The sequence below is a fragment of the Pelobates fuscus genome, chromosome 2, assembly GCF_036172605.1.
Source record: "Pelobates fuscus isolate aPelFus1 chromosome 2, aPelFus1.pri, whole genome shotgun sequence".
NCBI lineage: Eukaryota > Metazoa > Chordata > Amphibia > Anura > Pelobatidae > Pelobates > Pelobates fuscus.
Window position 1 is genome coordinate 135,682,818 of NC_086318.1, and position 26,428 is coordinate 135,709,245.

General features: G+C 41.2%; 1 protein-coding gene across 1 annotated transcript in view; it reads right to left on the reverse strand.

Moving 5' to 3' along the window:
• Nucleotides 1-26,428, reverse strand: part of MCF2L2 (MCF.2 cell line derived transforming sequence-like 2) — a 446,256-nt gene that overhangs the window by 293,201 nt on the left and 126,627 nt on the right. Inside the window, exon 14 of the mRNA XM_063442725.1 lies at nt 18,123-18,229. Coding sequence (XP_063298795.1) covers nt 18,123-18,229 — 107 coding nt within the window. The remainder of the gene's footprint in view (nt 1-18,122; nt 18,230-26,428) is intronic.

Sequence of the window (26,428 nt, forward strand, 5' to 3'; positions counted from 1 at the left end):
GTGCCCGACAACAGATACAAACGCTCATTGACTATACGGATCTTAAACGTTGCCAAACTTCTCATCCCCCTACATTGGAGGGACACGGTGGCCCCTACCCTCAGGGAATGGTTTGCGAAAATGGAGGACCTCAGGGTGATGGAAGACCTACACCTGACGGCGACGGACAGAGCCCAGAGGTACCTAGACACATGGACACACTGGATTCTGACAATGACTGGAGACAGACTCCCAGACTTGCTAGGGGAAAATGGTTAGCACTAAGACCCCAGTTACCTACACACACGAGCTGGTGACCCAAGCGAAGTCCCAGTAAGAGAACTCCACCAACCCAGCGCACCCCGACACCTGGCTTCCCGAGGAGCCACCACCCCCCCCTCCCCCCCCCTCCCCTCCCCCCCCCTCCCCTCCCCCCCTCCCCCCCTCCCCCCCTCCCCCCATCCCCCCCTCCCCCCCTCCCCCTCTACCTTCCCCACCCAAACGGACAGACACCCGACTGATCGACGTGCGGACGCACGCCCGTCCCTCCTCTCCACCCTACCCCGTATGCACGACTAACAGACAAAACGAGACCACACGCAGGTACGAGCACAGACTACCCCCGGAAGCCCTTAGGGAGACTTACCTGGATCCCCGACCGCAAGACAACAAACAACAAGACGACTGCTAGAGACACAGGTGAATAGTCTGGCGGGAACAGGAGACCCATTAACCCACTGGGTATATTATGTCGGAACAACGGAACTGGAAGGTCGGGGAGCCTCTAACTCCTAAGCCCACAAGTAACCTCATCAGTCCTGTTTTTATGACAGCTCAACCGACGATATATTTAACTCAAATATCCCACACTCACAGCCCTAGAGTGTATCTGTTGGGACCAAAGGGTCCAAATGTTGCTTGCCATGTTTTGAAAGGTATTGACACCGCTACTAGTAATCCCGAACGGGCGACACATACCTATCAGCAAAAACATAGAAAGCCCCAAAGGGGAAATGTAACTGTAATTGCAATTGCTTATACCGAGAATTTTATTGACTCTGTATAACTAATGTGAACCCCACTATGTTCAACCACTTTAAGTATCCCTATTCCTTCTGTACCCTATATACTGACAACTTAAACGAAAACAATAAAAAGAAATTAAACAAAACAAAAAAATATATATATTTGTGTGTGTTTGTGTATGTCAGTGTGTATGTGTACCTGTGTGTCAATATGTACTTGTGTGTCAGTGTACCTGTTTGTCTGTGTATGTGTACCTGTGTGTATGTGTACCTGCGTGTAAATGTGTACCTATGTGTATGTGTACTTGTGTATCAATGTGTACCTGTGTATTTGTGTGTCAATGTGTACTTGTTTGTCTGTGTATGTATACCTTTCTGTAAGTGTTCCTGTGTGTTTGAGTATGAAAATATATCTGCTGTTCCTATAATCAAGGTAAATTTCAACAATTAAAAATAAAAATACACATCTCTAAAACATTCAATATAACTTGTGAAAAGTGTAGATCTTAGTATGAAGGATTCTTATATGCATATGTACCTGTGCATGTGTACCTATGTGTCTGTGTACCTGTCTTTGCTCCTGTGTATCTGTGTGTTTCTGAGTGTGTGTGCATATATGTGCGTGTGTTGCAGTGCATATATCCGAGCATTCCAATGATAACACTTCACAAAAATACATCCCTGCATGTGTACATGTATGTATTACAGTGTGTGCACATGTCTGTGTCAATGTGTAAGTGTGTATTTGTGTGTGGCAATGCATGCACCCCTACATTCCAACGCCAACACTGCACACAAATACACACCTGCATTTCAATGACAACACTGCACATAAGTACACCACTGTCACCTCCCTCACACACACTGTCACCCCCCTCACATTCTGTCACCCTCCTTCACACATTGTGTACTGTCACCTCCCACACACTCTCACCCCCCTGCACCCTGCCACACTCTCATTAACCTCCCCAATCCTGCCACACTCATCTCCCATCGCTCTGCAACACTCACCTCATCACACTAACCCCTCCTAATCCTGTCACTTATCTTCTCTCGCACTGTCACACTCACCCCCATACCCTGTCACACTCAGCTCCATCACCATGCCACACTCACTCTATAACATTAACCCATCCAATTCTGTCATACTCACCCCCCAACCATGCCACATTAAGCCTGTCACCTAAACCTTCCCTAACCGTGTCATGCTAACTTCCCCTCACCCTGTCACACTCCCTCCTCCAACTATGCCACATTCAACCCAATCTGGTAAAACTCATCCCCAACCATGCCACACCACCCTGTTACATTAAACCCCTAATCCTGTCACACCTACCTCCCCTCGCTCTGTCACACTCCCTCCTCCAACACTCACGGCCCAACCCTGTCTCATTCACCCCTCTGGTCCTGTCACACTCACCTTCCACAGTAACCCTTGTGCCCACCCTGTCACAGTCACCCTCTGAAGACAGTCATCATACACACACAGTCATGAAACATAGTTTCCTCATAAACACAATGCACAAAGGCCACAGACAGCCCCTCAAACATACACAACACACTGCAAGAAGTTACCCCACACACATACGGCCCCAGACACAAACATACACATGGTCACAGAGACATACATTCAAGCACAAGGATACTCACTGTCAGACACACACTCTCAGACATCTACTCGGGTATAAAATGCCAGACATACTCAGAAATACAGACAGCAGAATACACATTGTGACTGCATGTCTGTATTTGTCCGTGTGTGTCTGTGCATCAGTGTGATATTTATTATTGAGCACACTGACTGTGATATTTATTAATGGCCACATTGTGGTATTTTTTTAATGGGCACACTGACTGATCTTTTTTAATGGGCACCTGGCTCGTCATATGTTTAATGGTCAAACTGACTGTGGTATATTTTTAAGCAGAAAACTGACTGTGGCATGTTGTATTTGGCAAAGTGACACTGGCAACAGGCAAGTTTTGTGTGTTGTTAAATTGCCACTGTGCCAAGTGCTGTGGAGCAATGTGGAAATTGATATGAGCTGATGTGACACATATAAGTGCTGTGTGGGCAGTGTGACACTATGTCAAGCACTTTGGGGACAATGTGGTACTGTGGCAAGCACTGTGGGGACAGTGTGACACTGTGGCAAGCACTGTGGGTACAGTGTAAAACTGTGGCAAGTACCGTGGGGGGAGTTTGATACTGTGAAAAGCAATGTGGGGGCAGTGTGACACTGTGGCAAGCACTGTGGGGACAGTGTGACACTGTGGTAAACAAAGTGGGAACAGTGTGACACTGTGGAAAGCACCTTGGGGACAGTGTGACCCTTTTGCAAGTGTGCTGGTGCATGGTGACCCCGTGGCCATACATTGGTGCTTGTGGTGTGCAGCAGAATTTGTGGAAGAGCTATGGTGTGCCTTAGGTGAGAAATGGTTAAGGTGCACGGATATATAATGGCTGTTTTTGCATGTTGGTAAGGAGGGCATAATTGCATGCTAGGGAGTAGGAGGGCAAGGTCCAAGGGGCCCAAGCAAATGACTGCCCAGGGTCCAATCAATATTAAAGATGGCCCTGACGCCGGTTTGCCACTTTGCTCCTCCGCTCCTCCCCTGCATGTAACGTCTCGGACAGAGACAGTCACGCTAGAGCCTCACTGTGACTGTGCTGGCAGTCTCCACCTCCCTCCCATGTGTGCAGCCATTCAAACGCGTGTTGTAACACAGGAGGACACAGGTATGTGCAGCCCCTCGGCCAGCTACACACAGCAACCCTCAGCACCCCCAGCCCAGCAACCCACAAAGCCTCCCCTTTGGCACCCCCAGCCACCCACAAAGCCTCCCCTTTGTCTTTACGGAGATAAAACCCATTGTGCTTTATTCTACATATATGGAAATCCCCAACACATGAACTCCATGACACCACAATGGTCCGTAGGCCAGAATTATCTTTTTTTTTTTGTGTTTCATGTAGCTATTTGAAACAGGGAGGACTTTGAATGTTAGATATATCATTACCATATCTAACAGCAAGCTCTAAATTTTTAAGTTTTCCATAGATAAATGCTAGAATTACTTTGGAAAATAACCCAGTGTAATAACACATACGTACATTAACGTTGTGGCAGGCTTATGCAATGTATGATCATATAATGTAACTAAATCCCCATTTTTTTGCCTAGATTAGGTGTTTTTAAAAAAAACTTTTACAAACTAATATCTGTCAACATTGAAGTTGCTGTTTAGTAGATAGGAGAGTGCGCTGGATCTTGTGTATTTATTGTATAATATGGCCCCCAGCAGCACCCCATTTAAGCATGTTTAGGTGAGTGCAACCATCCCCCCATGTTTCCTATATATATTTGGGAGTCTAGCCAACTCCTTGGTTCTGCACCCCTCCCTGTTACAGGTGCCTCATCTCAGGTCCCTATTTAGCCTTGTACTGCAGAGAGCCTCAGATGGAATTTTTTCCCAAGTAAGTGGTTAATCTCATAAGAGCAGACATTAGACTGTGAGAGTAGGACCTGCCAAAGATGGGGTACATTGACGTTGTGGCAGGCTTATGCAATGTATGATCATATAATGTAACTAAATCCCAATTTTTTTGCCTAGATTAGGTGTTTTTAAAAAAAACTTTTACAAACTAATATCTGTCAACATTGAAGTTGCTGTTTAGTAGATAGGAGAGTGCGCTGGATCTTGTGTATTTATTGTATAATATGGCCCCCAGCAGCACCCCATTTAAGCATGTTTAGGTGAGTGCAACCATCCCCCCATGTTTCCTATATATATTTGGGAGTCTAGCCAACTCCTTGGTTCTGCACCCCTCCCTGTTACAGGTGCCTCATCTCAGGTCCCTATTTAGCCTTGCACTGCAGAGAGCCTCAGATGGAATTTTTCCCCAAGTAAGTGGTTAATCTCATAAGAGCAGACATTAGACTGTGAGAGTAGGACCTGCCAAAGATGGGGTACATTGACGTTGTGGCAGGCTTATGCAATGTATGATCATATAATGTAACTAAATCCCCATTTTTTTGCCTAGATTAGGTGTTTTTAAAAAAAAACTTTTACAAACTAATATCTGTCAACATTGAAGTTGCTGTTTAGTAGATAGGAGAGTGCGCTGGATCTTGTGTATTTATTGTAATAACACATACATGCTGGCATGCAGGAGTTAAAGGGGGACCAGAGACATTATATCAATATCTAATTTTACTACCTTGTCCTCTAAATAGTTATATGGGAGTCATATTGACCATAATATATTTTTAAATGTTTTTAATTACTTTTTTTATGACCTGTCTTATTCATTAATTAAATTATTTGTGAGCTAGTTCTTAATTTGGATATATTAATTTGGATGTTTTTATTTGCGATTGGTCATTAGTAAAAAGTAAACAAATTCATACTTGTAAGTGATTTGCTTTAATTCATTTAATCAAATTCTATCACAGAAATTTTGGATAGATAATACGAATAAACCACTACATGATAACATAAATGTTTTAAAGAAAATGTCTCATATTACCCTGTTTCCCTGAAAATAAGACATCCCCCGAAAATAAGACCTAGCTTATTTTCGGGGGATGCTCGTAATATAAGCCCTACCCTAAAAATAAACCCTAGTCACTAGATGCTATTTTCCCCGAACATCGATTTGCAGGATTCCATTCGCGAGTAAACTCAGGGCCGGTGAAAGGTGCCACCCTAGGAAAATAAAAATTTGCAAGGTGTGTTTCTATGTATGTAATGTAATGCAGTGTGTGTGCCTGTAAGGGGTGCATTAAGAGAAGTAGTCTGTGTATGTGTGTGTGTAAGGGATGCATTATGTGTGCCTAAGTCGCCCTTGGGACGCGCCGGCTCTGAGTAAACTAATCTATGTTCGGAAAAGTTCCCATGAACATAGATTCATGGGAACTGGTCTATGTCCGGGAATGACCCCAAACGTAGACCTGCTTTCTAGAACATGCTTGCTAATGTTTTTCCCCGAAATAGAACATACCCCGAAAGTAAGTCCCAGTGCATTTTTCGGAGGAAGGTCCAGTCTTATTTTCGGGGAAAGACAGTATGTAGGAGTCTTTTGAAATCAAATCACAATATATATCTTTCATGGGGTCATTACTATAACGTACAGAAAATGGCAATACCACAAATAAAGGTACTAAATAGGCATATTACTGGGCCTAAGAGTGGCTGGACTTAATGTTAATATAGACAGAGGCAAAGTTAGTTAAAGCCAAGGTCAGGATTATAGAAATATGGATATATGAATAAACAAGCTGGGGCAGGATACCAGAAATACACAAAGTCAAATACAAGCCACGGTCAATATCAGAATATCAAAAGAGACTTACTATAAGCACTAAACGTGTACCAGGGCAGAAACCACAAACAGGCACTGAATAAGGGCCCAAATAAGCATTATATAGGGTAACACATGTTCTGATTAGTCCACATCATCTCTGAAACTCCAAAAAGTGCGAGAGTGATGCCAAATTATCAAGTATATGACAATTTGCCATTTCTCTTTTTCACTCAGTGCAGTATTAGGCCCGTGCAACCGGAGGAGGGGAGCAGCGTGGCCGCATGGAGTGTTCACCACACACAACTCGAGGAGGAGAGCAGCTCATCATGATGCAGGTATATTTCAAGGAAATACAAATCATAAAACAAACAAACAAACAAAAAAACAATTTAGAATTCAAGATTATAGAGATATAGGAATTTGACAGATCAGATAGGTGAAAGTGATAGGTGAACATAAATTAACCAGACTATATATTGGAGAACTAACAAGAACAACAACAATAAACATACATTTAACAAAGCAAGGATTAATCAAGAAAGTCACAATAGTTTTTTAAACTATTATACTATAGAGGAGGGAGGTGAAGAGAATTACAACTGAAAACGAAAATACAGAGGAATAAAATAAGTAAGACAGGTATTCTTGGGTTGATCTTCCAAGAAATACTATCTCTGCACATGTTGTGTGCAGCACTGAGTCCTAGGTAAAACGTATAGATGATGTTTAGTACACAGGCTCTGCATATAGCTTTGGCTGCACATCTTGCCAGCAGTGAGTCCTGAGTGAATCGTATGAATTCTGCTGACTTGGCATCGAATCAGATCTATTCATGGAGTGCCGAGTAGCAGACAACAGGTGTTCAGTTGTAAAAATCGAACAGTAAGAATGGAAACCAGTGGCAGCTGATGAAATATATGAAATTCTGGCGCAGACTCCTCCCCCAGAATTTTATTCCTCACTATACAGTACAGAGCTACTCATACAATACAGAGACATGGGCATAATACAGAAAGGATCATACAATAAAACAATATAAAGATATCCAGAAAATAGTTTAAGCAGAGTACAATACAGAGATAACAAAGAATGTAACAGCAGATAAGAACCATCAGCCCATCTAGTCTGCCCAATTTTTTTTTTAATACTTTCATTATTGCCCTTATCTTATAGTTAGGATAGCCTTATGCCTATCCCATGCATGCTTAAACTCCTTTACTGTGTTAACCTCTACCACTTCAGCTGGAAGGCTATTCCATGCATCCACTACCCTCTCAGTAAAGTAATACTTCCTGATATTATTTTTAAACCTTTGTCCCTCTAATTTAAGACTATGTCCTCTTGTTGTGGTAGTTTTTCTTCTTTTAAATATAGTCTCCTCCTTTACTGTGTTGATTCCCTTTATGTATTTAAATGTTTCTATCATATCCCCCCTGTCTCATCTTTCCTCCAAGCTATACATGTTAAGTTCATTTAACCTTTCCTTGTAAGTTTTATCCTGCAATCCATGAACCAGTTTAGGAGCCCATCTCTAAGGTATCAATATCCTTCTGGAGATACGGTCTCCAGAACTGCGTGCAATAATCCAAGTGAGGTCTCACCAGTGTTCTGTACAATGGCATGAGCACTTCCCTCTTTCTACTGCTAATACCTCTCCCTAGACAACCAATCATTCTGCTAGCATTTCCTGCTGCTCTATTACATTGTCTGCTTACCTTTAAGTCATCAGAAATAATCATCCCTGAAACCCTTTCCTCAGATTTTGAGGTTAGGACTCTATCAAATATTCTATACTCTGCTTTTCGTTTTTTACGTCCAAGATGCATTATCTTGCACTTATCCACATTAAATGTCAGTTGCCACAACTCTGACCATTTTTCTAGTTTACCTAAATCATTTGCCATTTGGCTTATCCCTCCTGGAAAATCAACCCGGTTACATATCTTAGTATCATCAGCATAAAGACATACCTTACCATCAAGACCTTCTGCAATATCACTAATAAAAACATTAAAGAGAATGGGTCCAAGTACAGATCCCTGAGGTACCCCACTGGTGACAAGCCCAAGCTTCGAATATACTCCATTGACTACAACCCTCTGTTGCCTGTCACTCAGCCACTGCCTTACCCATTCAACAATATTGGAATCCAAACTGAAAGATTGCAGTTTATTAATAAGCCTTCCATGTGCAACAGTGTCAAAAGCCTTACTGAAATCTAGGTAAGCAATGTCTACTGCACCATCCTGATCTATTATTTCAGTTACACAATCAAAAACATCATTAAGATTAATTTGGCATGATCGCCCTGAAGTAAACCCATGTTGTCGCTGATCTTGAAATTCATGTGTTTTTAGATGTTCAACAATCCTATCCTTTAATATGGTTTCCATTACTTTCTCCTCTACTGAAGTAAGGCTTACTGGCCTATGATTGCCCGACTCCTCCCTACTACCTTTCTTGTGAATGGGCACAACATTCGTTAACTTCCAATCTTCTGGGACTATTCCTGTTAACAATGATTGGTTTAAATAAATCTGTTAATGGTTTTGCTAGTACACCACTAAGCTCTTTTAATAACTTTGGGTGTATTCCTTCAAGTCCCATTGGCTTATTTGTCTTTACATTTGACAGTTGAAATAGAACCTCTTTCTCTGTAAACTCACATGTAACAAATACCTACGAATAAAAGTAGTAGACAGACCAGGAAGCCTACATACACCTCCTAGAAATACCTCTACATCTCCAGGAATTATTAGATTTTTAGGCACTTATGATAACCATTGAGACTTGGCCCAACAGGTTTTCCGAAGAAATTGTCCAGTATTGCAATATGATCCATCTCTAAAAAATAAAATTGCCAGCCAACCTTCAATGACTTTCAGAAGGGCAAGAAATCTGGCAGATCATCCTACACTTAGCCACTTGGAACCATCACAAACAGCGCCCACATGGCTTCAACCCACAGAAGGCATTTACAAGTGTGGACAATGTAAAGCTTGTGATTTTATTTTACAAACTAAACCGGTTGTTATCAAACAAGCCTCCAAGGAGGTGACTATCAATGCTTTTGTCAACTGGAGTTCCACCAATGTAATTTACCTTATAACGTGTGTGCGGTTTACAATACATCAGCAAAACCTAAAAAACAATTACGCCATTCAATATTACAATATATCAACTCCATAACCAATTTACATATCGACACTCCAGTGGCTAGACATGTACGGCTAAATCATGCAGCCACACCTGATGTACTAAAATTATAAGCAATCCAAAAATTATCCCTAAATCATTGCAAAGGAGATATTAATATAGCATTACTTAAGGCTGAATCTCATTGGATCTATCAGTTTAGGGCCTTATATCCCAAAGGACTAAATGAAGAGTTTAATTTTACTCCATTCATTCATCCTTAGAATAAAGGGAGCTTTAGTTCCCCTTCTTTACAATTGTTTAATTGGGGCATCTAAACCAACTGGCTGATTATCACCAGTAGATGACATTTAATAAGTTATCATGAGGTCTGACTTTTTGTTTTGTTAAGGACTGTGGTAGAAATATATAAAGATTGTTTCTCTGTCAATTTAATACCTGGCCACTGTATGGGTACTATTATTTAGTCTGACAACGGCTGGTTCATTTTCAGCAACTTAAATATAATTGTGGTTTTTCCATAAAGGTAGCTTCTAAACAACAATCTAAAAAAAAAAAAAAATGGTAAATTTCTTCAAATTTTATTTTTTTTGTTTCTGTTTTTACCACTAGATCGATTAGTATATTTATCTGTAAGGATTCCCTTAAGATGCTGTAACGAGTATCGGCACAATTTTGTTCCCCTTAAATACACTGAACTAGATAACACATCTCTGACATCGGCTCTTTTAAGCCATGTGTGTTTCCCTTTTGAGATGAGGGTTCACCATTGACACTCTGACATTAAGACTGTACAGATATACTGACTAGTTACATTGTTTGTGCACATACAGTTGGCTAGAGGCGATTGTAATTGTTCTTTACATGTACTACTTGTTAACATTTGCTGCTAGTAGCTCATTACTCCACCAATCTTGTACAGATCATATGCTATACTTCTGCTTTACAGTACGTTTTGGTTTAATATAACAATGATTTAATAGTGTCCGTTCTACACCGATATTTACCAAGGGATATATTTTTTTGTTTTCTGACTATAATTATCCAGCTTACTTTCTCCTGTTTTTTTGTTTTTTTCACCCATCTATTAATAGAATTGTAATTCATTTAATATAACCCTAATCATAAAGGGTTAATAGACATTACTTACATCATCTTTGCCCTTCAGTCCGGTTGGTGGAATCAACATGCAATAGGAGCTGAGGGCGGGATATTTAAACCACCGCTATACTTCGACTTGTTTCCCCTGGAAGAGCCAGTATTTGGCGAAACGCGCATCGGGACAATTTAGAGCAGTGGGTGGTAGTTAGATAAGGGATGATGCTGCAGCTATATTCTAATCTTTAGACAAACCACCACGCTGTGATTTTAGTATGTTATTATCTATTTACCAGATAGCAACGGTTAGCAATCAGTGTGAGGGGAAGGAGTCTGGCTCTCTTTTTCATTTTGTACGGACTTTGGACATGGCAGACTATGGGAGTCTAGACTTTTTTAAGAAGTGCCCACGGAGGCGCTTTTGTTGATATTTGGTATATATAGGTTTCTCCTATTATTAGAGCGTACTCCCCTCCCTTTTCCCTGTTATTATGATTCGTTTTCTGATTTTTCAAACCAGTACTCCTTCCCTCTCCTTAACTTTCAGCACAATTAGCTGTGATACTTTTTACATACCTGTTTTAACATTTAATTTATTAAAGGTTATGTTTTAATTAATTTTATTATTGGTCCATGGGTTGCACTTGTACTTTGAAAGTATAGGTTTGTGAGGTATCAGTTACTTTCTACCTCCGATCCTTTCTTTCCCTTCTTTCTTACATATTTCAATTAGGGGTTACCCCCCACACCCAACCAGCAACCTGACACACTCTCCCTACTTACACAAAATGTAAAATTATAGTTTTTCAAGTTTTTATGAATAACCCTCCTGAAAAACCCTCTCATTGGTCCTGCAACTGTTGTTTGCCAGTCTTTGTTATTTTTCAATCAGTTCTATTAGCAAACTATTGTTCGTGAACAACATATTTTGAGGATAGAAGAAGGTGATACCCTGAGCCTGGGGAGTATCTACCAGCTCTGGGAAAGAACAATGAAAAAGCTTCTGCAAGATAAATATTGACTAAACGTAATTTAGATTTTTGTGAGTGAGTCATTCCTTTAGAAATCTTACTGTCTTACTGAAATTACTTGTATGTAGCAATACAATATATATTTTTTAAATTTAATCTTTGGTCTTTGGTTATTTATATATTTTACGTAAGGATACACCCGAGCTTTAAAAATTGTTGACAGGCAGGTAGAGTGTTGCTGCCAGACCCAGATCGCACACACAGAGTAATTTACCTGAGTATTTTCCTCTGCATGGTCTCTTCATTGGAGTGTGGAGGGGGTAAGATCAAAACATATTGGGAGGGGATACATACGATCCTAAAGAAGTTCTCGGACGCACCTCCCCCTGGACCCGGCAGCAATACTCCTACACCACACAGCTGTTCCCCACTCTAAGTACAAAAAATCCATAACCATTAGAATAATTAATGTAGCCAAACAAGTACTTCCCCAATTCTGGAAACAAAGCGTAACACCCCCGCTAATAACCTGGTTTAACCAAATGGAAGACCTCAGGAAAATAGAGGAACTGACAATGACGGCCAACTCGACCCTTACGACCTACATGGACATATGGACACATTGGATCCTTGAGACAGCAAAAGAAGGATTCCAACAGAGACTCAGAACTGACGGACACCAGGGCACGGACAGATAAAACCCAGAACTCACACTACAGACGACAGGAGACGACAGACAGCAGACCCACCCGAACCCCCTCCCTTCCCCGACTCACCTCTCCCTCTCCTCCCCAACGACCTAAGCTACACATATACCCCAACCCTCTTGACCGCACCAACCCCTATAGGGGATCTCTGGACTCCGAACGGAGGCTCACACAGATAACATGGACCCCCAACTAATAGGACGCACAACCCCGGTAACAAACGGTTCGACCAAACCTCTGCACCATCACTTCATTCTGTCCCCTAGTGGGACGTGTGTTTAAGAGGCAAGGTCTGAAATATAAGGGGGATGAGCGGGAAAGAGGCAGAAGACGCTAAATTTTACTTTTTTCCAATGACTGTAGCTCACAGACTACACTCCACTCACCTCAGCGACATACATACTACTTTCTACCCTTACACATCGAAGGACATTGGTATTGGAGGTCATTCTCAACTATACCACGCTCAAAGACATGTATTGTCAAAAATGCATTAGAAACGATACAAGGGACCTGCGAGTCCGACAACAGTGTGGGCCTGCGAGCCCGAACAGATGTTAATACCTTACCTTTAAATGTAATCCATTCTGGAGACCTGCGAGTCTCAATGCTTTCTATGACTGAACGACGAAAATAATAAAAATAATATTCACAAAAAAAAAAAAAAAAACAACTACCCGACTTACTGGAGACCGAAACCCCAACAGGGCTAGAGAGATTTCGGTACATCCAAATCAAGACCTACTATAATGCCCAACAAGGGAGACATCTCTTTCACAGACCCCATACGGAGTTCGAGAAATATTGCGATAGCGGGACGCACATCCCCCGGGGGATCTCAGTCCTTTACTCTGTGCTCCGATCGAAGGTCCCACTCGAACCAGCGAAACACACAGCAAGGTGGGAGACGGGAATAGAGCTCTCCGATGCCCAGTGGACCAAAATATATATTCTCACGCACCAGAGCTCCATGTGCTCCAAGCTACAAGAACTAAACTACAAATTGCTCATCGGCTGGTACCGAACCCCGGAATGGCTCCACCGCATGCTGCCTGAAGTCCCATGCTGGAGATGTGGGGAGAGACCAGGAACAGACCTCCACATATGGTAGTCGTGCGAAAGGATAGCCCCCTACTGGCGGGAGATCCACTGAGCTATCGGTGAGATACAGGGCACGGAGCCCCCATTTCAACTGCTCCAGATGCTGCTCCACCACACTCAGACGCCTCTCTCGCAATATAAAAAATCCTTGACAAAACACCTCCTCAACGCAGCAAAGGCTCTGATCCCGAACAGATGGAAATCAGAACAGACACCCACACTCCAGCAGTGGATGGCTAAAGTCGAAGAGATACACGAGATGGAAAGGCTCACGGCGGCGATAAGGAACAACATGGAAAAATATCAACAGTGCTGGACCCCCTGGATCCTCTATCTGGCCGGAAGGTGACCGGAGAGAATAAAACACAGAGTGGGCGGCGGTGGCGCGTCTGACCTGGGCCGCTTGGGGTCTGCAGGTGGAGATGGGGACCACCAGCCCTCCCTTCAACCCCCCCCCCCACCGCTACACCCACCCGTGACCCTCCCCTGCCCCCCCATCCACACAAGAGGCGAGCCGGGCAGAGGCGACCGGAGGCGAGTCGCCAGATGGACACCTAGCTTAGGCCCGCAGGGAGGTTCATAGATAGGCATAATGACAGTACCATTTTGCACAGCCCACGGCATGTATGCGACCAAGAATATGTCTAGGCAATCTCGGCATAAGATGTGTCACTAGGTTTTAACTCTGCATTATCTCTGAGATAACTACTGTCGACCTATATAGGAAACAAATGTAAACTGATTGATATACGTTGACAAAAACACACAATAAATACACAATAATATGATAGTAAAAAGCAACCAAGCTAGCGCAGCCAACCACGGTTACATAACACATACTTAACACTACCCTGATAACGCAAATGCTTGGACAAGCTTGTCACTTCTATATAACAATGTGCGCATTACTATGCCATAGCGTCCTACTGGGAACTCACGTAACACACTTTTATAGCAGTGATTGAGAAGCCTGTAACACCTTACTTAACAAATAAAGAATCCAAAAGTTCACAGATCAACATAAGACCTAGATACCTAAATGCTCTTAATGACAGTTATGTAGAACGGTACACTGCTCAATGTTTATTCGCATGATTCAGTTTATAACAAAAACGTGCTGAGTTTAATTACGACACTAAACTGTTTTTATATGTTACATGTGATCGCGTCTGTTATGGCTATTGTGGCTACACAGACACTGTTGTTAATTCTTGCACGACAAAAATAAAGAATATTAAAAAAAAATTACAAAAAAATGTAATCTGCCATTTTAGTACCCAGTCCCCCAATACATATCCCTCTGCAGCAAAGCAATATCCTGTTCACATTTTTTTACTTTACAAAGTTTTGTGTCATCTGCAAACACTGATACATGGCTTTCAATGCTTATTTCAAGATCATTTATAAATATGTTAAATAGAAGTGGTCCCAAAACAGAACCCTGAGGGACACCACTTACCACTTTTGTCCAGCCTGAAAATTTACCATTAATGACAACTCGTTGTACTCTATCCTTAAGCCAATGTTCTACCCAGGAACAAGAATATTCATCTAGACCAATTTCTTTTAGTTTGAAGACTAACCTATTGTGAGGAACCGTATCAAATGCCTTGGCAAAATCCAAGTTGATCACATCCACTGCAACACCCTGATCTATACTTCTACTTACTTCTTTGTATAATGCAATTAGGTTAGTTTGACATGACCTATGTTTCATAAAACCATGCTGATTATTACTAATAACAAAGTTCTTCCCAATGAATTACTGAATATTATCCCTTAATAGCCCTTCAAATATTTTCCCAGTTACAGAAGTTAAGCTCACAGATCTATAATTTCCAGGCAAGGATTTTGAACCATTTTTTAAATATAGGAACAACATCTGACTTCCTCCAACCTTCCAGTACAACACCTGAAACAAAAGAATCTTGAAAATTTAAATACAGAGGTTCAGTTATTTCCCCACTTAGCTCCTTAAGTACTCGTGGGTGAATACCGTCAGGCCCCGGAGCTTTATTTACATTAATTTTCTTTAATAGCTGTAGCACCTTGTCTCGAGTTAGCCAATCACAAGTTATTTGCAAGTTTTTTGCAGCAATTATTTGCATATCTCTTGCCATAGGATCCTCATCAATATATACTGAAGAAAAATAGTTAATTAGATTTCTGCTTTTTCCTGCTCTTCATTAGCTAATAAACCCAACTCTGTTTCCAGTGTACCTACACTTTCATTTTTTGGTTTTTTTAGAATTGATGTACTTGAAAAAATGTTTGGGGTTGGTTTTGCATTCTATAGCTATCAATTTCTCATTTTCTAGTTTAGCCACTTTAATTGCCTTTTTGCAAGCGTTATTGGCTTCCTTATATCTTAAATAGGATGCCTCTGATTTGCTTTAAATGCCCCTTTCTTATTTTTAATCTCTTGTTTTACTTCTCTACTAAGCCACATTGGTTTTAATTTGTTTCTTTTATATTTATTACCCAATGGTACATGCTGAGAAATGTACCTTTCTAATATTTGTTTGAATAGGTTCCATTTATCCTCAGTGTTTTTATCACTAAGGAGTTTATGCCAGTCGATATGTTGTAGAGCTGCCCTAAACATATTGAAATTGGCTTTTTTTAATATTATATGTTTTAGTATACCCCACTTGCTTTTGCTTTTTTGAGTTTATTTTAATTTACCATATTGTGATCACTATTTCCCAAATGCTCCCCTACTTGTGCGTCATATAGAATGCATATTTATTTATTTTCTTAAACTATCTTGTCCTTTGAAGACCCCAAAGTCAGAGCAAAGTCAGAGCTACCAAAATAAATGTTATCCTAACATTTACAAAAAACAACTCATAGTCGCACACACCAACTACACCTCCGAACTTCATGGGCAAATGGGAGGAATCCCTGAAACGCACCTTTAGCGCCCCGGAATGGGAGAAGATGTGCAATATCATACACCACTGCTCCATATTCAGCAAGAGCCAAGAGACTGCCTATAAACTGCTCACACGCTGGTATCGCACACCGGCCACAGCACACCACATAGACACAAATGCATCTCGCCTCTGCTGGAGGTGCGAAAAGGAAATAGGCACACTTAGACATCTCTGGTGGGACTGCGATCTGATACAACCCTTCTGGCACACAATTCACGCTATCATTGCCCGCTTTTCGGACAATCCCCCACCATATGAACCAGCAGCCATGCTGCTCCACCACACAAATGTCCCCACATCCAAATATAAAAAATCACTTACGATCCGGATCATAAATATAGCTAAGCAGACGATCCCAAGGTACTGGAAGACGAAGGAGACCCCGTCCTTACCCCTCTGGTTTGCTCAAATGGAAGACCTCAGAGCCATAGAGGAACTCACTATGTACGCGGCTGGTCCGCAACAACAAACATACCTAGACATCTGGACGCAGTGGATACTGACGACAGCGAAACCAGAATTCCAGACGATACTGACGACCCTAGCACCTACAGGCCCAAGACCGACTGACACAGAGACGACATACTAACCCTATTCCTCCTTCCCTATCCAACCCACTCCCCCCTTCCCCGACTCCCGTCCCAGTTGATACGCACCGACCAGGAAGGTGCGGAGCCCTAACCATGTACTGAAGGCCTAAGTAGGCCGGTTACCCGACAGGGACAGGGTGAGGCTACAAAAGAGTGTGACTATTCTCGTGTGACACTCCTGGACCTTCCGGGGTCCATAAGACCCGAAATGTACGTTACAGGTTAGAACCCGTCCTAATTTCTGACACAGTTGTAATTGGAAGACTTCATCAGAACCCGGTCCCTTAGACAGGACCACTTAATATGGTTAAGGACCTGCGAGTCCGATGTTGTTACGGGCCTGCGCGCCCAACCTCGTAAGTTTGATGCAATACCTTATACTTTCTTATGCTCAGACACATGTTGTGTCCTAAACGAATGTTTTATATGCAACTGGAGACCTGCGAGTCTCATTTTGACCCGTCTGACAATAAAAATTATATTTACAAAAAAAAACAACTCATAACATATATCAAAGGCCAACTTATGCTTTGGAATGACAAGTCAGTGGGGTTTTGTACGAAAACCACATAAGGTAGACGAAAGCTGGTTCATGTAGAATGCTCCCCTGGTTCAGTAGTATGTACTTCCCGAACGCCATTCTTGTAGATATCATAGAAAGGGAATGAGCAGCAGGTCCATGGTGACTGGTGTTCGGGAGAGTGCCTGGCTGAAATGGGTTCCAGACACTCAACGACTAAGTCCAGCTGCCTGTGTTCGGGAGACAAAATAGCCACCATCCATTGTCCGACCACATGCTTTCGTATGCACAAAATGGCGGCCACCCAGTGAAGCATTCAGTTAATTAGTTCCTTGGCAGTTTTCGTACAGAATACATAACGTTCCACGTTCTAATGGGTCTCTGGGGTGGTCTCGGTTCGGGAGCCGAACCAAATAAATGAAATAAAAATCCATACGAACCCAGAAATGCGAAAAAAGTCGAAAGTGAAGGGGATATTCCTTCACAATATCCTTTTTGTTTTTTGTGGTTTTAAAGTGCAATTCAGCATCTGTTTGCTTATCATATTTATCTAAAATTCTTTAATAAAAACAGATACATTAACCTATCCAAGCTACACACCCACCATAAGTCAAACATTATGCAAACTTTACAGTACATTATTGTGTAGCATGAATTTTTACAAACGTGTTCATTAACTTCTGTGCTGGCAACTGGATATGGGTAATAAATCTAAATTAAAAACAAAATACCTTTATTCCTCCTTTTGCTTTCTTATTATTTCTTTTTCGGGAAAGATCAGCTTCAGAGAGTGACTTTGGAGGTGTGCAAGGAACCTCTGATACTCTTCGAGTTGTGGCTGGAAGATGAGAGAGAAATATTTCACAAATGTAAGAGTAGTAAGAGTAGTGATGGTAAATAATAACTAGGTGGTCCATCTACATTGTGAAATGTAATATAGAATAGTCATCATTTGTTCTTCTTAATGGCCTTATGCATATCTCCAGCAATTCGGTAACCACTTACTACTTACTCATATTACCCCTTCATGAAATCATTATTTGCATTTATTACACTTCATGTACTCCCATGCCTATGTGTAAATAGCTTGGAAAAAAATATTAATATGCCTTAAACATTAAAATATCTTATCTTTGACTTTGAAAAAACAATATTCTATGACGTTTTTTAGATTCAATATCTATATTATGTACAAGTATAAAATTATGGACTTTTATGAGGACTGCAAAATATAGAATTACGTAAAAAAATTGCAAGACCTAATTCTGTTACTAGATTGTATTTGTCACCTACTTACCACAACAGCATGCATGAAAGCTTGAGGTTAAGGGTTAAAAAAGTAGCAAAATGTATTACAGCTATTGTTCTGCTCATGGGAGCATTGCTCATCTTCTGTATGTTTTTTTTGTTTTCTGTTCTTTTTGGGGGGGGGACTAAAATAGTTACATAGTAATCTAAATTGAAAAAGGTCCATCGTGTTTGACCTAAAAAGCTATTTTTTTTATGCTGTTGATACAAAAGAAGGCAAAAAAACCCTTTAACGGCAGATGGTATTTCAGATATGTTCGTTTCCAGATTCGTTTCCTCCCGAGTTATTATAGCTCGCAGTTTTGGTGTTGGTTCGAACGTTCTCCAGAAGAAATTCAGCATACAAGTAACTTCACCAAGAAAATCAGACGAATACCCCATTTGGTATTGCCGTAGGGGAGTTTCTACCTGGGTCTCAACTCGGTGGACTGTAGCGGAGGTGTACCCTGGCAAGGCGGAAAACATTTCCCTGTATCCCTGGAGCAGCTGAGAGGCCTCTGCCTTCTCTAAAGGGTTTCATTTTTCGCCTATCTGACTTGTTCTATTGTACCGGAGGAAGGGGTGAGGAAATCAGGTAGGGGAAGTCCCTCGCTATCCTGAAACCAAGGGGCACATACTGCCGCTACATCCACCACCCGCTCAAAGTAGGGCTTGAGCATGTTCATATGAAAGGATCTCTGTATCCTTTCATCTGAACATTTTCCTACGATGTAGGTAGTGTCGCTTATACGCTCCACTACCTGGAAAGGTCCCTGCCACACACACTCAATGCACACACTTACAGACACACACCTTGCATCCCTTATGCATACAAACACAGATTCACACAATGGATCCCTTACACACAACCACAAACACACATTGCTTCCACTACACACAAACACACTGCATCACCTACACAAACTGGTATGCCTATACACTACATTCCATAAGTACACACATTAGATCCTCTACAATAACACATAACACATCCCCTACACACTACACTCCCTGTGAGTGAATTTAATGGGTGGAACATATAGGTGGACTTATGGGTGGGCCTTATGGGCAAACTCACCGTCAGGCCCTGGGGCCCAGACCTTGAGCTGTGTAAGGGGCCTCAAAAAATGGAGCTGCTTCCTGTTCTCCCAGAACATTTAATTTTGTGACCGCAGTTACAAACAGCCTCCAGAGATCCGGTTCTACACAAGACCAGTGGAGCCAAACTGCAGCCAGTGCCCATCACCATCTTCATCTGGTTGTAAGTAGGCAATCTAGTATATTTTTAGTGACACTAATCTCTAATTAACCTCACATTAAAGGGACACTATAGTCCCCAGAACCACTGCAGCTAAATGAAGTGGTTCCGGTGTCTATAGCCTGTCCCTGCAGGCTTTTTAATGTAAACACTGTGTGCAGCACTGGCGTTAGTTCATATGGCAGATCATATGGGTGGGGCATTGTGATGTCACATGGGGGGGCAAATTTTTCTTTTGCCTAGGGCGGCAAAAATCCTTGCACCGGCCCTGGCCATGAGTATCTGATATGTTAGGTATTTTTGCTACCACCTCATTCCTTTTGGAAATAGTTGGAGGAGGTATGTTTCGGGTGTTCTGGGTAATATTGTTTTTATGCTCTCTTGAATTATGGTGGAAACTGCGTCCCAGAATGGGGCTAGGATGGGACAGGTCCACCAGATATGGAGCATTGTGCCTTTATGCTGCTGGCATCTTCAGCATATGTTAGATGCTTGAGGGTGCGCTGCTTTAATGCGAGTAGGTACTAAATACCACCTGTATAGGATTTTACGAGAGAGCTCCATGTGTGAGGCACATTTAGAAAGGGTGTTATGTGCCTTTAGAATGTTTTTACACTGCTGCAGAGTTAGGTTATATTTGAATTCTTTCTCCCATGCAGTTGTGAAGGAGAATTTTTTGTGGTCATTGTGTGTATATTGATTGGTAGATTTCAGAGATTAATTTTTTAGGGGGCGAGAGGCGTAGGCAGATTTTTTCTACCACCGTCAGCTGTTGTTCCTGTACATTTCCAGTCCCAATCATAGTTTGTTTGTGGAACCAGGACTTTATTTGCAAATAGGAAAAGGAGACTTGTGCGTTGAGAATTAACCTGTTTTGACTAATAACATATAGTACCAGCAATGATTGAATTGTACCAAACGCAGCACCAGTAATGTGTTATACATAGGCTCACACATTTCAAATATGTTTTAACCTGTTCATAGCTTAATGTTGCCTGTCTAACCTACCTATCCTGCTGAACAAACGCTGGACTAGCCAGACCTACTTGAGTGTTAAACTTAGAATCTACCTAATATGTACTTTAACTGTTGACCTATACATTCTGGCACACATGTAACACGGAGAGTAGAAGTAAGCTGGTGGACTACCCCGTTTGATACAGGCCAGGTCCATTTGCTGGAGGGAACACATGTCCTAGGCATGGTGTACACTGAAGTACCCTACTCGAGTCTAATGCAACTTACCTTAATAGCTCTGCGCTGGTACCACTAGACATGTTCCATAAGTTGCACTGCACATTATATAAGCTTGACTTTACAACAACATTGTTAAACGACATAAAACACAAAATGAGGCATCACTTTCACGGAAATGTGGACCACATATGTTACCGTGGTACTAATCTTGTATTTTTTATATTGCTCACACGTTTCCCTTTCTTTATTCTGTACCCTGTTACAAATGCCTTAATAAAAGAAAATGTACAAAAAAAAAAACCTTCAGAAATATGCAACTCTTTTTCCTGTAATCATTTATTTATTTTTTGCTGATTTCACTTCTGTACTGATACAGAAACCAATGTGGTATGCAGGTTCTGCTTTGATATTAAGTGAACAGGAGCAGCTCCCACACAGACTGTGGAATAGAAACTTAATCTATAAAATTATATAATATAATAAATATAATAAACTCAAATAAATTCTAAAATTATTGATTTGTAAACCGAAAGTTAAAAAACAAAACAACCAAAATTGTGACGGATATATATAGGTGGGGTTGTACTATTTTTTGATATACAGACACATTTATATAATAATTATATGAATCAATATCCTTCTTATACCTGACAGCACCTTACTAGCCTCTGAAATGGCAAACCTGTAATTGTCCTCATTTCCCTTTCATTTAAAAGTATCCCTAACTCAACCTCATTGTACAAGTTGCTTAAAAATATTTTCCTTTTGAGTTCATTTCTAGGGGAAAAAATATATCTAAAGCACATTGGCTAACACAGAGAGATGATGAGGATACAAGTTTATTTTTTATTTTTTTTATTCCTACAGGTCTGAAGATCTGAGCAAGATGGAAATTAAGTGGATTTTTGGATTGGTATCCCTCTCTCTAAATGGTCTTAATACAGATTTTGAAATTATTTAAATTATTATATTATTGGTATAATATTTTATTATAGTGAAATATATTTTTGGTAAATGTATAACTTTTTGGCATGTATTTATTATATTATGCACTTTTTCTGTGTATCTTGGTATGGTTTTAGCTAATGATTTTTAAGTTTATGCAGGTTATTTACCTTTATAAGGCAATAAGTGACTTTATCATGTGGACTTTTTGCAAAGTGACCACCACAGGACTTGGATTTTCTAATATTGTTCTTTGTTTACTTCATGTACGTTACGGAACGTCAGTGTAAGCACATGGAATTAATGGATTGGCACTATATGATAGCAGACAGGGTATTTAAGATTGTTGATGGCCATTTTACCTTTAAAAAGATTTATGCTACATTCTGTACCACGTGTGTGTGTTTTTTTTTTTTGGTTTTGTTTTTAAGAACATCTGTACATGTAAGGTATTTTATATTTTCAATCCGTGTGATATATTCCTTTTGGATGATTTGGTGTCTTTCACTTTTCTGTGGAAGCAAATAAAGACCGATTTCCATATTTCTGGGGTATCTTTCAATTTTGTCTGATATACTTGAGCCAGTTCCATAGTCTCATTTAAATTTGAGTGTTCTGAAATATACTTACCAAATATTTGTCAACTTTGTATTACATATTATTATTATTATCATTACTGGTATCTATATAGCGCCAGCATATTCCGTAGGAGAGGGGAAGATTTGACAATAAAGGAGACAATTACAAAAACAATAGGTTGAAGAGGGCCCTGCTCAAACGAGCTTACAGTCTATAGGAGGTGGGGCGTAAAACACAACAGGACAGGAGGTAGCAATCAAACAAGGTGCTGGAGGAGAGAATGGAGTGCTGCTCTTTAGGAGAGAGCAAGGGACAGTTATGTGAGGTAGAGGTTACTCTGGGAGGCTGTAAGCTTTCCTAAAGAGATGGGGTTTGAGGCACTTTTTAAACGATTAAAGACTAGGGGTTAGTCTGATGATGGTAGGCAGGGTATTCCAAAGGAGAGGAGCCACCCGCGAGAAGTCCTGCAAGCGTGAGTTGACCGTATGGGTGCGAGCAGCGGACAGGAGAAGGCCATGGGCATATTGCACTATAGTTATTGTATGTTTCTATTTTAGCCGCCAGAAGATCTTTGAAGGTGGCTGCTGTAATTATCTAGTGCGGTTTCACTTTTTTCTATAGTAATTTGTGTGTGGCCTGATAATACTGCTTGAAGGCAGGTAGCACAGTCTTCAGCATGGTCAGTGTTACGGAGGGCAATGATTTAGAGAAGCCAGCAGGTATGTATGTTGTTAATGCTTGAATCAGAATGAGCACCCGTGTTAGGAGATACATTTTAATCACTCCCACCCTGCCAAGACAAGAGTGGTGTGGCATCTCCCAGTCCCCCAAATTCTGGTAGAACTTTTCTAGTATGATCTGTTGTATGAATGTTGGCCCTGTATAGTTGGCTGGTGTCTCTGGTCACCCACATTCCCAAATATTTGATGGAGGTGTCAGACCATCGAAAAAGGAACATCTGGAGGATTGGGTCAGCCTGGGCACTTGGGATCAAGAAGTTTAGGATGGAGGATTTTGTGTGATTGTTGCAAAAGTTAGCTAGGAGCCCATGTGTAAGGAAGGATTGATGGAGTGTCATATCATAGAACAGTAGATAATTGGAATATGCCGCTATTTTATGGTCTGTCTTGCCTACTGTAAGGCCCTTGATGTCTGGGTTCTCTCTTTTAGAAATGAGGAAGAGCTGAAGGACAAAGTGCAAGAGCAAAAGGGGACAAGGATACCATTGTGGATAGGGAAGGATTCCGTGTATTCTACATTGACACACACCCTTGCTGAGGGGGATGTTAAGGTAGCCAATACACATATGTGCTAGGATCTCAAAGAGGCACTGGTGGAACTACCACGGTCGCAGCTGTGACTGAGCCCGTCATTCCAGGGGGCCTGGCCGCCCTGTCGATCCCTGCAACCGGGGTGCCCGCCAGCATTTTGGTGCAGCCCGACCGCGCGGAAAAACTGCCGGGGCCATATTGAAGGAGCCTATAGGGTGTCCCATGCTCTTGGGGCCACCCAATGGCAATGGATTTCCAGGGGCTCGGTCAGTGCTGCGGTGCTTTAAGAGCGCGGCCGGGCCCCAGTGATGATGTCAGAGCTGGGAGGAAGCAGTCACTGCCTCACAGCCAACAAAGCGCGGCGCAGGAGGAGAGACAGCCACTGGACCCCAGGTAAGTCACAATTTTTTTTCAACAGTTTGTGTGTGTGATAGAGAATGTGTGTATCAGTATATCTGTGTGTATCTGTATGTCTGTGTGTGTCTGTATGTACGTGTCACTGTGTGTATGTGTGTCTGTCTGTATGTATGTACGTGTGTGTGTGTCTGTATTTATAGGTCTCTGTGTGTATGTATGTGTATGTGTGTCTGTATGTATTTGTGTGTATGTATGTGTGTTCGTGTGTATGTATGTGTCTGTGTGTGTGTCTGCGTGTGTATCTGTTTGTCTGCATGTGTGGGGGTGGGGACGTATGGGGTGGGGGATAGATGTTGGGGGGCGGGGACGTTTGGGGTGGGGGGCAGTCGTATTTTTGCACAGGGGCCCCGTGGTTTCTAGTTACGCCTCTGCAAAGAGAACCCCAATTGGACTCTATTGAATGTCTTCTCCACATCAATAGACAGCAGGCCCTTTGATGAAATTTAAAATAAATGTATTTGTGAGAGCGTTCAGATGGTACTAACTCGTCTCTCACTGTGGGACTAAGCCCATTTGATCTTCATGTATCAAATCAGGGATGAAGGGTTGCAAAAATATGGATAAAACTTGGGTAAACCGCTTAAGATCACAATTTAGATGGGAAGTTTAGACGTTTGCACATTGCTCTGTGTCTTTGCCCTCTTAGGGAATGAGGGGTATGTTGATGCTAGAGTCTTTGAAGGGATCGACAAATGCCCTTATAAAGTGGGGGAATTAAGTGCATTTTAAGTATACTGGAATTTAACTTATATAAAGAGAATTTTGAAATAAACACAGTGCAGGCTATTTCAGATTGTTATATAGTCTTATTACATACTGTAAATTGACTTGTGTTCTTTTTATTGCAGACAACCTACCCTTTAAATTAAAATAAGTGGATATTAACCTAAATCTTCTCCTATACTGTATACTGAAGATTTTTCAGCACTATATATCAATCTAAAGTTTGGTGTGGTATCTAGAGATGTTTCTTTCTACAACAGCAACTTCATATCTTCTAGGAATGCTGATTATAGTATGTCACCATGATGTATTATAGCATTTTGTCACTCTTTGTTTCCACTTGTTTACTAATTGTATGGCACATTTGCACATTACAGATCTGCAGATCTGATTTACTTAGTGAATCATCATGGGTTTCTAGATATTTTCCGTATCTCAGACTCGATGCACGGTGTAAGATGTAAAGGGACTTTAATTAAAAAATGCTAAATCAGCACCTAAAGGGAAATGTATAAAGTGCTGAGTGCAGCCTAACAAACATGTCCATTCCTTTTTATATGACGTCTCAGATTTGTTTTCTCATTAAACTACGTCTCTGAAATATCTGCTCCTTTCAGGTGACAGATGTATACCCGGAATATATAGCATGTGATTCTAGGCTCTGCATTCCTATCATGTCTCATACTCTGATTTACTGATAGTAGCTATGTAGCAGTGACTGAGCCTTCAAATGCATGAAACATTATCGATTCAGAGGAAGGAATGTGTATTTACGTATATTGTCCATGTCTAAAGTGTGTGGAAGTTGTCTTGTGTTTGGTAGTTTATTGTTTATCAATTTCAGACAACCCCTTTTTATCACCTCTAACTATCCTATTTAAATAGTTGTAAAGTGTTATGGAATATATTGGTGCTAAATAAATGCTAATAATACTGACAAGGTTTGTTCACTAAAGTGGGAAATCGGGGTTAATTTCATATTTGGGCCCATATGACTGAATTGGAAATATTGTCCAAGTCAGCTATGCTTCTGGTTTGTCTATTGGTCTAGAGTTCATAGTTCACTTTGGGTTCTCGTTTGGTGGATAACTCTGAGAGTTTTACTTCAACTATTTTGTGAGATCTAGAAAGCTTCATGTCCTATTGTCCTTATCTATTATGGACATTCTGGAAGACAGCAGGTGGTAAATATCTTGTTGCTTCCAGGCTAAGCCTTGTTTGGATTATATCACCTTCTCCCAAGATATTTCATTGTGATTATCTGAGCTTTATTATAGTAACACGAGGTAAAAAAAAGTAGTTACACCCACTGTGAGCACACAATAAATACTTATACACATGAGTACACTATGAATGATAA